At 35.6% G+C, this 16,424-nt stretch overlaps 1 protein-coding gene across 1 annotated transcript; it reads left to right on the top strand.

Annotated features, from left to right (window-relative positions):
* The first annotated feature begins 8,538 nt into the window (after positions 1 to 8,538).
* Positions 8,539 to 11,720, top strand: LOC103486153 (DNA-dependent metalloprotease WSS1-like). Its single transcript, XM_017044061.2, is given in 6 exon segments — positions 8,539 to 8,655; positions 8,943 to 9,124; positions 9,207 to 9,402; positions 10,144 to 10,321; positions 10,324 to 10,598; positions 11,385 to 11,720. Coding segments are annotated over 5 exon segments (987 nt in total). The 5' UTR covers positions 8,539 to 8,655; positions 8,943 to 8,969; the 3' UTR covers positions 11,568 to 11,720.
* Positions 11,721 to 16,424: the final 4,704 nt, after the last annotated feature.

Below are 16,424 nucleotides of genomic sequence, written 5' to 3'. Positions count from 1 at the left end.
TCAACTTGTTGGAGATTTTGAGATGGATTGGCAACCATGGGTTCTTACCTATTTATAGCCAAAAGATACTTGGTCATCAAACAAATTCATTGGCTCTAATTTGTCCTTGATATATGTGTATGGTCTAATGGCTCCAAATATTCTAGAGAGATGTGAAAGATCCAATGGGTATAAATTAATCTTGGAGAAAGTGTGAGATCCAATGGTCCAAAATTTGTCTTCATCTTAAAGATAATTCAAGATAATTATTCAACAATCTCCCACTTGGAGATTTGATTGATGATCAATCACATTTCCACACCATTCTTTCTTCCTTGTCATCTTCATGTTGCTTATGTTTCTGCTAGGCTATTTGAGGATTGACACCAAATGAACTTGTCAGTGTTGACTGCCTTGGTCAAGTAATCTGCTAGGTTTTCTTTTGTATGAATTTTATGCATATCTATTATTCCTTCCTCTACTTTCTCATGAATAAAGTGGTACTGCACTCGAATATGTTTGGTCTTGGCATGGAAAGCTGGATTTCTTGCAAGATACAAGGCATTCTGATTGTCACAAAACAAAGAGATTTTCTTATGTTCATGCCCGAGCTCTTCCAATAGCATTTTTAACCATATTGCTTCTTTACTAGCTTGTGTAGCAGCAATGTATTCTACTTCTATTGTTGACATAGCAACAACTGACTGTAGTTTGGAAACCCAGCTTACAGCACCGCTAGCAAGAGTAACACATATCCGGTGGTAGATTTGCTTTTATCAAGATCTCCTGCATAATCGAAGTCAACATATCCTCTGATAGTAAAGTCTGTTCCTCCATAACACAATGCAACATCTATGGATCCTTTGATGTATCTAAGAATCCTTTTAACAATATTTCAATGCTCTCGACCAGGATTCACCATATACCGACTAACTACTCCCACTGCATGTGCAATGTCTGGTCTGGTACATATCATGGCAAACATTAAACTTCTCACTGTCGATGCATACGCTACTCGAGACATCTCCATCCTCTCTGCTTCACTGCTAGGGCTCATATTTGAGGATATCTTAAAATTAATAGGAAAAGGGGTAGAAATTGGCTTACAATCTTGCATGTTGAAGTGTTGCAAGACTTTCTTCAAGTAATTTTTCTAAGATAGCCAAATCTTCCTATTATTTATGTCTCGGTGAATTTGCATCCCTAGAATCTTGTTTGCTAGTCCCAAGTCTTTCATTTCAAATTCCCTAGCCAAATGAGCCTTCAATTCTTCAATATGATCTTTGTTAGAGCCTACTACCAACATGTCGTCTACGTACAACAATAAGACAATGAAGTCTTTTTCTCCAAACCTCTTAAAATATGCATAAGGGTCTAGAGACTTGTACCAACACCTTAACGCCTGTTTGAGACCGTATAGAGACTTGTTTAACTTGCAAACCAATTTATCTTTTCCTTTTGCTTCAAAGCCTTCTAGTTGAAGCATATATATTTCTTCTTCAAGATCTCCATGGAGAAATGCAGTTTTTACAGCTAACTGCTCCAAGTGTAAGTCAAATGTAGCACATATTGCTAAAACTATTCTAACAGTAGTAAGTCGAACTACTGGAGAAAATATTTCATTGTAGTCAATGCCTTTTTTCTGAGCATATCCCTTTATCACCAATCTTGCACGATATCGCTCTACTTGGTCATCATTATTGCGTTTTATCTTATACACTCACTTGTTCCCAATGGGCTTTCTCCCTTGTGGTAGCATTACGAGTTCCCAAGTCTTGTTCTTATGAAGAGCTTCTATTTCTTCCTGCATAGCTGTCATCCACTGAGCAGCATCTGAACTGGTCATTGCATCTTTTAGAGTTAATGGCTCTCCATCCTCGGTTAGAAGACAGTATGCAACATTGCTCTCCATAATATACTCAGATTTCCTACCTGAGGGTCTTGTTGTTCGGCCAAATCGACGAATTTCTAATACTTGTTGCTCAACAGTTCTTGGATCTCATGCATTGGCTCAACTTCAAAAAAGTCATCTACAGATTCTTTCTCCACATGTACTGTTGCAGTAATTAAGCTTTCATTTACGGTGCTACCATCTGCTACTTGTTCTTATCTTCCATAAAGATTACATCCCTGCTGATGATGACCATATGGACAATGGGATCCCACAAGCAATACCTCTTCACCCCATCAACATATCCTAAGAATAGACATCTTCTAGATTTTGGATCCAACTTTATAGTTTCTTGCGTATTGTACATTACATATACTGGACTTCCAAATATATGGAGGTTTGAATAATCAGCAGGCTTGCCAGTTCAAATCTGCATTGGTGTCTTTTACTCAATTGCAGTTGATGGAGAACAATTCACTATATAACAGGCAATATTAACAGCTTCTGCCCAGAAAGATTTCTTTAAGCCTGCAGCTCCCAACATTGCTCTTGTTCTTTCTAGCAAGGTTCTATTCATCCACTCTACCACTCCATTTTGTTGAGGAGTGTAAGCAGTAGCGAATTGTTTTTTAATGCCTTTCTGATTACAAAATTCCGTAAACTCATTGTTTATATACCAGATTGAAGTTCCACTTGCGCTTTGAATACTCTGAAGACGAAACTACATCTACCTTCTTCTTAATAGGATACACCCAACACCTTCTTGTTGGGTTTTACGTCCTAAAACTCATAGATAGTAAATATAATCAATTGACCGTCATTAATAAAGTATTTTATTATTATAATTTCAACAAGTGTTATTGATTATATTATTAGTTTTGTCTTAATAACCTAAATATAATAAACTAACATCCTAAGTTGTTTGATGCGTCTTGAACAGTATGTAGAGACATACGGGGATCAATGTTCAAGATCAGCTTAAAGGGTCTATAGTATAGGGTTAAGGTTGGGTATCTTATCCTGGTAACACAATGGATACGACTCACTTTGTATTTGATACAAACACATTGATCCAATGCGTTCATGTATGCGACATGCGAGTGAGGGTATCCTATGCAATGAGTTTGCATAAGACTAGACCACGAAATAGTAATCACTAGATGTAACTCCGTTAACTAGTTGTATTTCTATTTCATTAGGATGACCTAGGTGACTTAGTCTTAATCCTGAGTGTGTTATGAACTCCTGTTTGCGGTTTTGATTTGTACGGGTAAGAGTGACCAAATTGACGACTCAATATGCTTATCACTTTAGGGACAAGACCGAGTGGGGAGCTGGAAACATAATCACACAAGATGGAATTCACTCCTTCCCACCTTTAGGGTAAGTAGATAAGTGTTCCCTTAAATGGTGTCTCTGGGACTTGAACAAAGGGCCCTATCCTCTCTATGGCATGAGAGGGGTTTCTATTTAGTGGTTGGACCATAAACAGGTTGTTCATTAAAGGAGCACTAGTATTTAAGAACTAGAAGTAACCCAGGGGTAAAACGGTAATTTGTCCCAGCTGGTGTTACGAACACTTGTGAAGGACTAACTTACTGGTATTGGTCTATATCCGTGGACACAGAAATATATCTACAGTGAGAAGAGTTCAGCTGTGAGTCTTTAGTGGAGTGTACACACAGTTAACGAATATTGATTAATGTGGTTAATGAGTTTAGCTAATTAATCTCATATCGTTGTAGCTTCTGATCTGTAGGTCCATTAGGTCCCCTTCCTAGCTCATAAAGAGTAATGAGATTTATTTATATTGGTTGTAATTTATATTTTAATTATATTTTATTATATAAATTTAATTATGGATATGATTCAAAATTAAATTACGAGAGAATAAAATATTTGAATGAGTTCAAATATTAGTTTAATTTTAATTAGATTCATATTAAAATTATAAGTTAAAATTTAATGTGTATGTGATACATATTAAACTAAAGGTTATGAGAGAAATTTATATTTGAATATGATTCAAATTTTGGATTAAATTAAATATAAGATATTTAATTTAGAAATTAATTAATTGGAGAATTAATTAATAGTTTAGTTTAATTTCGTTTAATTAAATTTGATTTAATTAAATTAATTAAATTAAAACTATAGGTTATGTGAGAGATATTCATTTAAATATGATTTATATGAAATATTAATTAAGTATGATTTAATTAATTAATTAATATAATTAATTAATTTATTTAATATATATTAATTTAATATTTATTTATTAAATTAATAAGGAACGTGGGTGGTTTTCCCACGTTCCCATTTATTCTCTCTAAGTTCATTCTTCTTCTGACTGAAGAAGAGGGAATTTTTTGCATAACAAAAATAAAAGGGGTGAATTCTGCGTTTTTTAAATTGCTATCCCGTTCTCTCTGAACAATATTTTCTCTCTAAAAGAAAAATTCCCTTATTCCAATTTTGGTTCCCAGAAACCATCTCAATCAGAGAATAGGAAGGTTTCCAAGTGGTGGTGCCCAAATTGGTGATTGGAAGATTTAGAGTCATCAACGAGCGTAAGTTTTATTCTCTGTATTTTTTCTTCAAAGCATGTTTAACCATAAAAATAGTTTTGTAATTTTTTTCCAATGTATTGGTAATTTTAAGGTTCCAATTAAAATTGGGTCTATGTAATTATTCCGCTATGAAAGGGTTTTCATCCCTTCACTTCTAGAGTAATCATCTATGAAGGACACAAAGTACATTGCTCCTCCTAGAGATGTAGCCGGTGGTTGTCATACATCAGAATGAACCAGTTCTAGAATCACTTTGCTTCTAGAACTTGATGTATTGAACTTCAGTCTATGCTGCTTACTTGTAACATAATGCTCACAAAAGGGTAGAGACACCTTAGTGAGCCCTAGGAGTAGATTTTGCTCTACAAGAACTACTTGTTCAGACATGTGGCCTAATTTGCGATGCCACATCATCGAGAGATTTTCACCTGAACTACTTGAAGCAATTGATGCTTCTCCTTCCTTCAAAGTTTCTTCCTCTAACATGTAAAAGTTCGCATCCACCTTTCTTCCTTTCATAAGTACTAGTGACACATTGGATTACCTTCATAAGTCTTTTCTCAACTACAACTGTGCAATCAAGATCATCAAGTTAATTTAATGAGAGCAAGTTCTTTTTCGGCCTTCTACATGTCACACTTGTTGAATCATGCAAATAGTATTATCATGGAGCTTCAACTTGATAGTTCCAATGCTGATAATCTTCAAGGCATGATCATTACAACTGAACACAAATCCTCCAGAGATAGGTTTGTAATTATGGAACCATTCTAGATGAGAGGTCATGTGATAAATGGCTTCTGAGTCGAAGAACCATCCATAACCATTCTTTTTTTGCCTTTCATAGTTGTCACTGCTTCACAAGACAAGGCACCACCTTTGTTTATGGTGCTTGCTACATTTCCTTGAGGTTTGGAATATTTCTTGTTTAGATTCCAACAATTCTTCTTGAGATGTCCCTTCTTTCCACAATTGTAGCACTTCATGTTCTTCTTACTTCGTGACTTTGACCTTCCTTGATTTTTGCTCCCACTTGAGTTATGTTTCAATGGTCTACCTTTTTTCACTATCAAGGCTTCTGCTTGTTGTGAACTTACCAATTTATCTTCTTTGTTCTTGTATCGGTTTTCCTCTTCTAGGACAGCAGCAACAACATCATCAAAGCTTAGATAGTCAGTTAGAATATTATTTGTCAGATTGATGACAAGTTTATCATACGAATCAGGAAGACTTTGAAGTAGAATTTCTTCACGTTTATTTGACTCTATTTTATAACCCAATAATGTGAGTTGAGAAAATAAAGTATTCAATGTATTCATATGCTCTATCATTGATGTGGATTCAGACATTTAAAGAGTGTACAACTTTCTCTTAAGGAAAATCTTGTTGTAAAGTGATTTGGCCTCATACAGTTTAGTGAGATGGTCCCAAATCTCCAATGCAGTTTTCTTCTCCTTGATGCTTGACAACACATTATCAGCTAATGCTAGATGAATGTTTGCCATAGCATTTTCATCCATCTCATTCCACTTGTTGTCATATGTAATTTCCACTTGCCTCTTATCCATGGCTTCAAGGCAATTATCTTTTCTCATGACAGCCTTCCTCTACAACTTCCATAACGAGAAATTAGTTACGTTGAACTTCTCAATCTCGAACTTTGTCACCATTACTTCTATCACAAACTATAAACAATTCTCAATCGTACCGTTTAATAAAGGTAAAAAATATCTTACTTATTTTCTGATGTGGAGGATCCACCTATTAATGGCAACCACAAAGCATACGATAGGAGATTGAGAACAATAATAATGAAGAAGAAGAAGGGAGAGGATAGAACACAAGGATTTTACATGGAAAACCACTAAACAAGTTAGGGTAAAAAGCCACGGGCAAGGATAGAAGAATTCACTATATAAAATAGGAGTTACAAAAACTTTCTTTCTTATTGAGGGATACAAAGCTCTCTAAGAAGAAACTCTCTCTATTTTATATTTCACTCAACTTGTTGGAGATTTTGGGATGGATTGGCAACCATGGGTTCTTACCTATTTATAACCAAAAGATACTTGACCATCAAACAAATCCAATGGTTCTAATTTGTCCTTGATATATGTGTATGGTCTAATGGCTCCAAATATTCTAGAGAGATGTGAAAGATCCAAAGACTATAAATTAATCTTGGAGAAAGTGTGAGATCCAATGGTCCAAAATTTATCTTCCAAGAACTTCTTGAATCTTAAAGATAATTCAAGATAATTATTCAACATACATGAGAATGACTTTGAATTGAAGATTCAATTTTTTTTCTATTTTTTAAAATTAGTTATTTTTCTTTTTGAAAATTGTAAAAAATAGAACATATATTTGACAAATATTTACTCTAAATAGAAAAAATCAAATGTAATAAAAATTTTTTTAGTGATTTTATTCTATGGAATCTTTATCGTTTGTCAAATTTCTATTTTTTAAGTACTCCTATTTTTTAATTTAAAATTGGATTTATTTAATTTTTATATTATATTCAAATTTGATAATTTTATTTTCTAGCACTTTTATAAATAGAAAATATATAAACACTTGTTCTTATTTTTTCCCCTCAACAACAAATATATATGCACCATAATTAAGAAAATTATTGTATAGGAAAAAACGGTTGAAAATATGTACAAAATATAGAAAAAATTTAGATTTTATTAATAATTAACATTGATACACTACTAAAGATTGATAGACACTGGGATCTAAAATTTTGATATACTACTACTAATTGGTAACACGTGCTATGCACGTTAATTTTCATTTTATTTGACTAAAAAAAAGATAGTAACCAATTACACAAATAGTATGATATTTATTACTCATGATTTGTTAAAATACATTTTTCAACTTCATTCTTGATAGACCTCCTACTCAAGACTTGTTATACGCGTGTGTTACACCTTCAACTTTTTCTTGTAATTTGTGAACATGTATAGAAAAGGAAAAGAATGGAATATTTATATCTAAAGATTTAAGAAAGAGAAAATAATTTGAAAGGTTGAAATAGATACAAAGTAGTTAGTATGGAAAAAGAGAATATGAATAGGTGAGAGATAGAGAAAATGTTAATGGTTTTAGAGAAATTTTAATGACATAATTAATCGGAGATAAAAAATTAAAATTATTATCAAGCATTTACTAATAATTAATTTCAAATTAAAAATAAATTAAAAGCAAATTACAATAAAACCCAAGTAGGAAATAAGTACATTCAATAAGAAGAAGCGTAAAATTGGAAATAGAAAGTTTCTCTTCATTCATACTTTTATATATACTATATATTATTTAAAGTAATTTACATAAATGTAACAAAATCCCGAAATATTTATGACCTGTATAACAAAATAAAAAAAGACCATGACTCACGTTTATTTTTTCATAAATTTCATATATTCCCTAGCGATTTATATATTCTTTGTGATTTATTAATCCAGTGGCATATCGGTGCAATTAAGGCCTGAGATGAATAACTAAGGGCAAAACTCTTTCTTTTCAGAACATTTCAGGGGAATGTATGTCCGAGATCGAATAAAATAAAGACAGAATTGTTTCATTCTAGGTCATTTCACTGTCACTAAGGCCCGAGATACAATAATTAAAGGAAGAATTCTTTCATCCCAAGGTATCTCGGGGTATGGTATATCTAAGATCGTGTATCAAAATCTACATAACCATATATCGCAGCGTGTGGCTGATTTATGGTGTGTTGACTCGGATAATTTGGGTATTTTGTATTGTGAGCCTGTGAATTTTTTTTCATTTTCAAAATTGTTGTAGGTAAATATTTTGTAGATTTGATATATTTTTTAAAAAAATCCCTATTTTTTATCTATTTATTTTGTTAAATCGTGAAAGACCATTTTGATACTCGGCGGGAAAAGAACTGCCTGTAAAAATCGGCGTATGTTATCCGTACATTATTTTCTTATCTATTTTAATTTCAAATTTTCAACGCCAATTACACTCGACTTCGCCCAGCTTTCTTCGGCTACATGTTGTTTCTCTTTCTCTCAAACTATTGCCCATTCGTAATTATAAATTCCTGGTTAGTCTGTTAATCCTCCAAACTAGATTATGTTTGTTCCTCTAATTGTACAACAATACTTGCAACACTTCAAATTGATCTGCTTCTCCGCTCTGGAACTTTCTTACTTTTTAATTGATTTCTTCTGGGTACTGATTGGACTGGATAGATGATTATCTTAAACTTGTCAATTGGTTTTGGCTGATGGGTTGCGTTTTCTTGAACGAATTTCTTCATGGGTTTTGTTCTATAAACATATATTGGCTCTCTTCACAAAGATTTGTTGGGTTTTTTTTTTTTTTTTTCTGTTGTTTAGATTCAGTGTGCTTAATCCACTAGTTCTCCTAAATTGCAGGACAATAATCTATCTAGCTTCTTGAAATTGCTGTTATTCATATGGAGTTAGTGAGCGGTTTAGTTTTGTTTCTTATTGCAGGGCTAAATTTTTCACCTCTTTTCTTTTATGGATCTCAATGATCTCAACAAGGTTTGGCAAGTTAATCCTTTAAAGAAGATAGGGGAAGATGATTCTCGGAAAGTGCTTGAAAAAATAGCTAAACAGGTGCAACCCATCATGCGCAAACGCAGATGGAAAGTGGAAACTCTTTCTGAGTTCTAGTAATGGCTTTGTTCTCTTTTACTTGACAAGTAATTGAGTTTTTGGTTTATTGTCTTGTATAATCTTGAATTTGAATTGCAGTCCTGACAATCCGGGTCTCATGGGGGTGAACATAGGGGGAGGTCAAGAGATTAAACTTAGAATTCGGAGGCCAAATAATGAGTGGGATTTCTTCCCTTATGAGCAGATTCTTGACACAATGCTTCATGAGCTTTGCCATATTGTTCATGGTCCTCACAATGCTGATTTCTACAGCCTTTTAGATGAACTCAGAAAGGTGATTCGTTCTTTCTCTATTGTTTGTCAAAACCGTTCCTTGTTTTGGTCGGTTGCCCAAATGGTATGAATTACTTCAAATACCTTCAGTTACTATTCCATGTTTAGCATTCCATTCAAGATATCACGGAAGGACTTTTCACATATGAACTGTTTGTCAGAAGCTACTCTGACTTCTGAATTTGAGATTGACTTTTGGAAGAGTGAAAAGTGGTTTTCTTCATTAACAACACGTCTCAAATTTATATTGTAATACAAGAATGTTTATGAAAATTCTAAAAGCAGTTGAAAGTAGTTATGTGATTTTGGAACAAGCACTTAATTAGTGTTTTTCTTTTTCCCAAAAGTTCTCATGGAAAAAGCATTTTCACCCAAAAGTTCTTTTCCAAGTCATTCCAAATTTAACCTAGAGAAAAAGTCATCTTATATAAATTATTTAAGAAAAAACACGTGGAAAATAACATTTTTTTTTTGGAGAGGGCCCACAGATCCTAATCATCCATTAGTGTTATAGTTGGAATGTGTTTGACATTTAGGAAAACTTTTCAATTTGCCACCTGAGCCATGGCTGTAAAATGCATATTAGAGACGCTGTATTTTGACAATGGTAAACTAAGATAAGCTTTAAGAATTAAATCAAGTATGGGGCATTATTTGGACATTTGGATTGCTTCTTCAATTTTCTCTGCCTTTCGCCACTTGGATATATACTGATCACCTTCCATTCTTTCTTTTTCTTCAGGAATGTGAAGAACTCATGTCCAAAGGTATCACAGGCACCGGGCAGGGATTTGATCTTCGTGGGAGGCGTTTGGGTGGAATCTCTCACCAACCACCTTTATCATCCCTCCGGCAAACTGCCTTAGCTGCTGCTGAAAATCGAGCTCGAGGTGGTCCATCAGGACCTAAGCGCCTAGGTGGTGCAGCAACATGAAAGCAGTGCTTAGTCCTATACAAGCAGCTGCCATGGCAGCAGAAAGAAGATTGAAAGATGATCTGTGGTGTGGTTCCAAGTCTTGGGAGAACAATTCAGATAGAGCCAAAAACATGGGTTCCTCCACAGGATCCTCCAGAGCCTCAAATGCTTTCACTCCTGTTATATCCCAAATTCCATCAGCTACTTCCATTCCTACGCATCAGGAAGCTACAGATGATCTGGAAAATTGGCAATGCAGTACGTGTACCCTTCTTAACCGGGTAAGCTTTCATTGATCTTTTTTCTTTACAAGGTTTTGGTTAAATTATAAGTTTGTTCCTTGAGTTCTTAGGATTAGGTCTCTTTAGTTCTTATTAAATGGTTTGTAATAGATTCAAAATTTTGTCGATTTGGTTAGTGAAGATTTGAATTGTTCTCTAAATTAAACTAGTAGTTTTATATCAAATAAAATTTGAAAATTAATGCTCATGTAACGTGAGGACATTATGTATTATGTAGTGGATTGATTTTATGTAGGTTAAGCATTTGGGTGTAAATAGTTCAAACATCTAGAGTAGATGGACAAAGTAAACACACCTTTGATAGTTCAAAACTGTTGGATTTTCTTATATCTTTTGTAATATGGATTGTCGATTTGATAGGAATTCTATTAGAGTATTATAAGGGATATTAATCTTAGATGAGTTTCTTGTGGAATTTGGTTATAAATATAAGTAAAGGAAGCAATGTTCCGAAAAATGAATTAGGGCTCGAGAGTATCTCAAGGTAGGGAGAGTTGAAGTACCAAAAACACTTGGTTTATTTTGTAATTCCATTGTAGTTTATTTTTCAATATATTTGAACTCTATCAGTATTATTTTCTTATTGGTTGATGGGGTTTGCTCGATATAAGAGGGCCATGTATATGTTATAGATGTGTATTGACTATGAGTAATACAACAATATTATTCTTCTTCCCTAAATTCAAGTAAAGCTATTCGCTTTAACTATAAGGAGTTGCATTGATTTACCTCTCTCTCTCTCTCTCTCTAAAACATGAACTGCAGTCATTGGCTCTGATCTGTGAAGCATGTGGGAATCATAAGAACAAAATGAACACAAGGACTTGGGCTTGCAACTTCTGTACTCTCAGCAACAGTAGTGATGCAGAAAAATGCTTAGCTTGTGGGGAATGGAGATACTCATACGGCCCCTCCATCTCCACATCTCCTCCTGATATTGGTAATTGAGATTTTGTCTTCCTATATAATCATATATTGATTTCTACAGGTACATAATTTAATATTGTATTGTATCAATGTATCATACACCAAGTGATGTAACCATACTATATTAAAAAGTTATGAATGAAATATGAACGGTCTTCGAGATGTGCAATAGAAGTATATGCATCTACATCTGGGGGATAGTTAGCCTTGGATAGAGGATTGTATTAATAACAAATACAATGACAGTTGAATACATAGTTATGACTGGAGGAACAACACCATGATCTTTTGTTCCTGTACTGTTCTAGGAACGACACCATGATCTTTTGTTCCTGTACTGTTCTAGGACTGTTCAAGATAGAACTAAATTATGAACTAACATAATGATCATAACTATATAGTGAATGGCATAGAGCTCCCCCTCAATGGTGGCACTAGTTGAGGGTGCTTTCAACGTCGACTTGTCAAACTTATCTATCCAGATTTCTTCGTTATGAGTTTTTCATAAGCCGCGACCAGAAGCTTACTAAACTCCGTTATTTATACTTGATGATACTTCCTTAGAAAGTAACTAATTCGTAAATAATCTTAACCACTTGGGTCCACTTTATTAGTTCAATCGAATCTTATTTTTAAGGAGAGAATCTTAAGCCAGTTGTTAAAAGAAATAATCATGTGGGACCAATTTGCTTAACAAACTCCCCCTTGGTACCACTTACTTTTATTTCTGCAGTCAAGCACCCAGATTAACCAACTTTTCGAGTGTCGTAATCAGAAGACATAGAACCCAGATTAAGAGAAAACATATTTCACTAATGAAGAGAATAACAGAAAACAACTATAAACTCATCTGTCAAGCTGAGCTGAAACATCCTGACCTAAAACAACTGAACCATACTGAGATCGTTGAAGAAACCGAATTCACACAACAAAAATTCTTCTGAAGCAGAAGCCTATTGAATCTACTGATATAGCAAAAAAAAGAAAAAAGACTGTTGATCACGAAAAAAATATTGAAACCAACATGGCTGATCACAAAGATTGAACCAACTCTGCTGATCACAAAAGAGAAAACCACCTGCTAACCAACTCCCCCTGCTTGAATGCAAAATTAAAGCCAGAACTTCTTAATCAAACGGAAGGGGGTAGCTCCGGAGGCTGCACGCCGGAGGTCACGAATGACAGCATTCAACACAGTGCGTCGATCGGTTAGCTTACTTATTCAACAGGTCAGAGCGCGAGATTCAACAATTAGAGCTTGCAACAAACGATTGACAAGTGACACAGAGAGAGTCAAAGAATGGCCAACAGCAGGTTGCGAAGCAGCAGGAGTACTGATTTCACTTAGAGCATTGTCAAACTCAGCAGCAACATCAGGAATGTGAGCCCCTTGAAACAAGCGCATACTGAGCGGTATAACCCGAGGTGCTGAACCAACAGTATCTAGAGGAGTCAGAATGGTGGACTGTTGAGCCAGAAGAAAGCCACTTAGAATTTGAAGGAAGCAGATTGGAATATGGATAGCAAAGGTATCAACATGCAGTAGAAGATGGTTGAAGATGAATTCTCCAACGTTCACTTTTACTTGGATGCCCACAAGATAGACAAAGTGACCCAGGGAAGTCGAAATAGTGGAGGCATGCATAGACAAAATCCAATTGGAAATCCCGATTCGATGAAGAATTGAATATTTAACTGTCAAGGAGGCAACTGGTAACTGTCCATCGACTGGCCACACAGGGACTGTTCCACCGATAAGTTCTTCAATCAGTCGTTCAAGAGTGGGGTACGAAACCGCATAGTCAGCAGGCATAGTGAGACCCAGATAGGCGTTCAGTAGTTCAGGAGACACGTTGAAGCAGACACCACGAATATGTACCTTTTGATACTTGTCTGCACTCGAATCATTGAAGTCTGAAGGTAAATTCACAATCAGCTCTCGCATGAGTCGCGGATAAAACGGGCCAACCTCAGAGACAGTACGGATAAGCCCTGCATTGCGTATTACTTCTAGAATGGCAGGGCAATAGTTATACTGATCAGCAATATTAGCCTCGTCCACAATTTGCCGTTTAACGACATATTTCTATTTGTGTGCCCCTTCCTCAGAGTGAAAAGATACACCATCAATTGGTACGAATGGCACATTGGGAGGTACCTTCCGTCATCCTGCCTTGGTGGAGACAACTTGCTGTCCTTTAGTAGGAGGGCGCCGAAAGCCAGAAAAGGATGCCACATGCACTGGTGGGGACACAGGAATCAAAAACTCACTTAGTCCTTCAGTTGACCTAGGAATTGAGGACTCACCCGACTCTTCAGTTGATATGAGATCAGATGGGTCCTTTTCATAAGATGCACTTTGGTCCTCAGTCGATGTGGACGTGGCTTCTGCCTCTATCTTTTCTTCTGTTCCCGGAGCATAGTCTTCATCATCAGAATCATCATCATCATCATCATTCGCTACAGAGGGTGGAGCAGTTCGGAGAGAAGCCTGGAATGACGGAGCACCGGAGTACTTAGTATGTTCACTAGATTGAGGCGGTGCCATCTTAGGAGACACACCTCCACTCGACTGTGGTTTTGCGGGAGAAGCAGTTTGATTGCTACGAACGCTTCTCATTCAGTGAAGAAGAGTAGATAGGACCACATTGTCCTCACTGTTTGATGAGTGAGAGTCTAATACCACAGTTTCCACAGAAATCCTAGGTTTAGGACTCGAGGACGACTTTGGCACAGACAAAGATACAGAAGGGCGAGCACTCCGGCGTGAAGAAAACTCGAGGACTTCTTCCTTAACCGTAACTGGTGACGGAGGATTCGTTGATCGCTTTGCATGGGAGCTTTGCTCAGGACTGGGAACCGCACTGTTGTCACCCGATGGAATGGACTTGCGGGCTTTCTTATACAGATGCTTAGTCAGAATTCCTTTGTATCGTTTCCCCTTCGAGGAAGTTACCGACTTCGAAGCAGCGGGATCCATTGATTCTGAACTACATGGAGCCGAAAAGTTTTTGGAAGAGGAGATACCAGATGGATATTTCTTGAATGGAGTGGTAACCATGATGAGTGAGAGGCATTAATATAGGCAGAGCGTCGGAGAATCTATAGAGACGAAGCCCAACTGACTTGAGAAGATCCATGAATATTAAGAGATATATAGCTGATTGCGCGAAACCCCATGTAATTTAAATTTGAAGCTTGGGGGCAGGTAATCTAAATGGACTGAATATACTACATGAGGCCCAATATATGCTTTAGTGAAATAATGGGGCCCCCTGACCCGCTAATTATCATACAGGTCGTTGACAGACTCCAACACTTGCCCTTAATCCTTCAAATGTTGCAACATCCAAAGGCTTAGTGAATATATCTGCTAGCTGAAACGCACTTTGAACATGTTCTAAACTGATAATGTTGGCTTCGACTAACTCTCGAATAAAATGATGTCGGATATCTATGTGCTTTGTTCGACTATGTTGAACTGGATTTTTTGAGATGCTTATTGCACTTAGATTATCACAGTAGAGAAACATGGATGACTGAGTTATCCCATACTCATCAAGCATTTGTTTCATCCATAAAAGTTGAGAGCAGCTACTCCCTGCAGCAATGTATTCGGCTTCGGCTGTTGAGAGGGAAACACTATTTTGTTTCTTGCTAAACCAAGTTGCTATAATATTCCCTAAGAAGAAGCACCCTTCAGATGTGCTTTTCCTATCATCTGTACACCCTGCCCAATTTGCATCACAGTAGCCAACAAGAGTACCAGTTGTGTCATAACTATACCAAATACCATAGTGTAAAACCCGATATTTTCTTGGTTTAATTTCTTTAAATGTGGAAAAAAAAGAAAAAGAAAATAGAAATTAAGTGTAAATATAAATATATATATTTATATATTAAATAGTTTTATTAAATTAATTAAAGAAAAGAAAGAAAAGAAAGGACAAAAAGAAGAAAAGGAGAAGAAAATTTCATTTTCTCTTTTCTTCTTCTTCTTCTCTTCCCTTCACCGCCAAGATTTTGAAGACATCCAAGTTCCCTTTATTTTTTTTTTCCTTTTCCTTCTTCAATTTGCAGAGAACTTCTAAGAGAGAGTTTGGAAGAAGAAGAGAAATTTTACTAGAATTTTTAGGTTGAAGAAGAGGAGGAGAACTCAAGCAAAGTGTATCAATGGCTGAATTTTAGTTCATTCTGCACATCACTGGTTTTTAATTCGTTTTGAACTCTTCAAAAGGAATTAAGAGGTGAGATTTACATTTGCTGAAAGTTAACTCATTTTTAAACAAACTTTATGAAGAACGTTGGAGCAAATTCGGATATTCATTTGGTGCTTTTTGATGAAGAAAACAGGGCAGTTGGTTTTCACTCGAAATCAGAAGGTCTCTGGTTTTTCTTGTATTTCAGAGTGTATCGGTGGAGTTAGAATCTCTATTTGGTATGGTTGGAAAGCTTATTCAATTTACTACAACTTTCATGAAGAAATTGTAAACCAAAAACGACTAAAAATTGGTTAAATTGTAGGAACAAGTTAAAGAGGTCGTGTGCGCGCGATTCTGGAAGTGGTTCTGTTTTGAGGGTTATATGTGTTTATGCACGGGGAATCAGATTTATATGTCTTCAGGTAAGTTTTAGAGGGTCTCAAAATGAAGAGTTTGATATAAAGAACACTCATTTTGGTTAAGTATTGAGAAAGTTATAGTCCTTTGAAGTTTATGTTAGAAATCTGGAAATTTTAGAGAATTGTTGAAATAGGATTTTAATTCTTAAGCTTTGTTTTCGTGAGCGTCATCTTTGGTGCGACATGTTATGTATATCTTTAGGAAACCAGAATGTTTAGGGTTTTAATACTCGGTTGGGTTGTTGGCAGGCCGAGAA

Source organism: Cucumis melo, chromosome 8, assembly GCF_025177605.1.
Source record: "Cucumis melo cultivar AY chromosome 8, USDA_Cmelo_AY_1.0, whole genome shotgun sequence".
Lineage (NCBI taxonomy): Eukaryota > Viridiplantae > Streptophyta > Magnoliopsida > Cucurbitales > Cucurbitaceae > Cucumis > Cucumis melo.
Note: the sequence above shows the minus strand (reverse complement) of the source record. Positions and strands in the feature narration are given on the sequence as shown.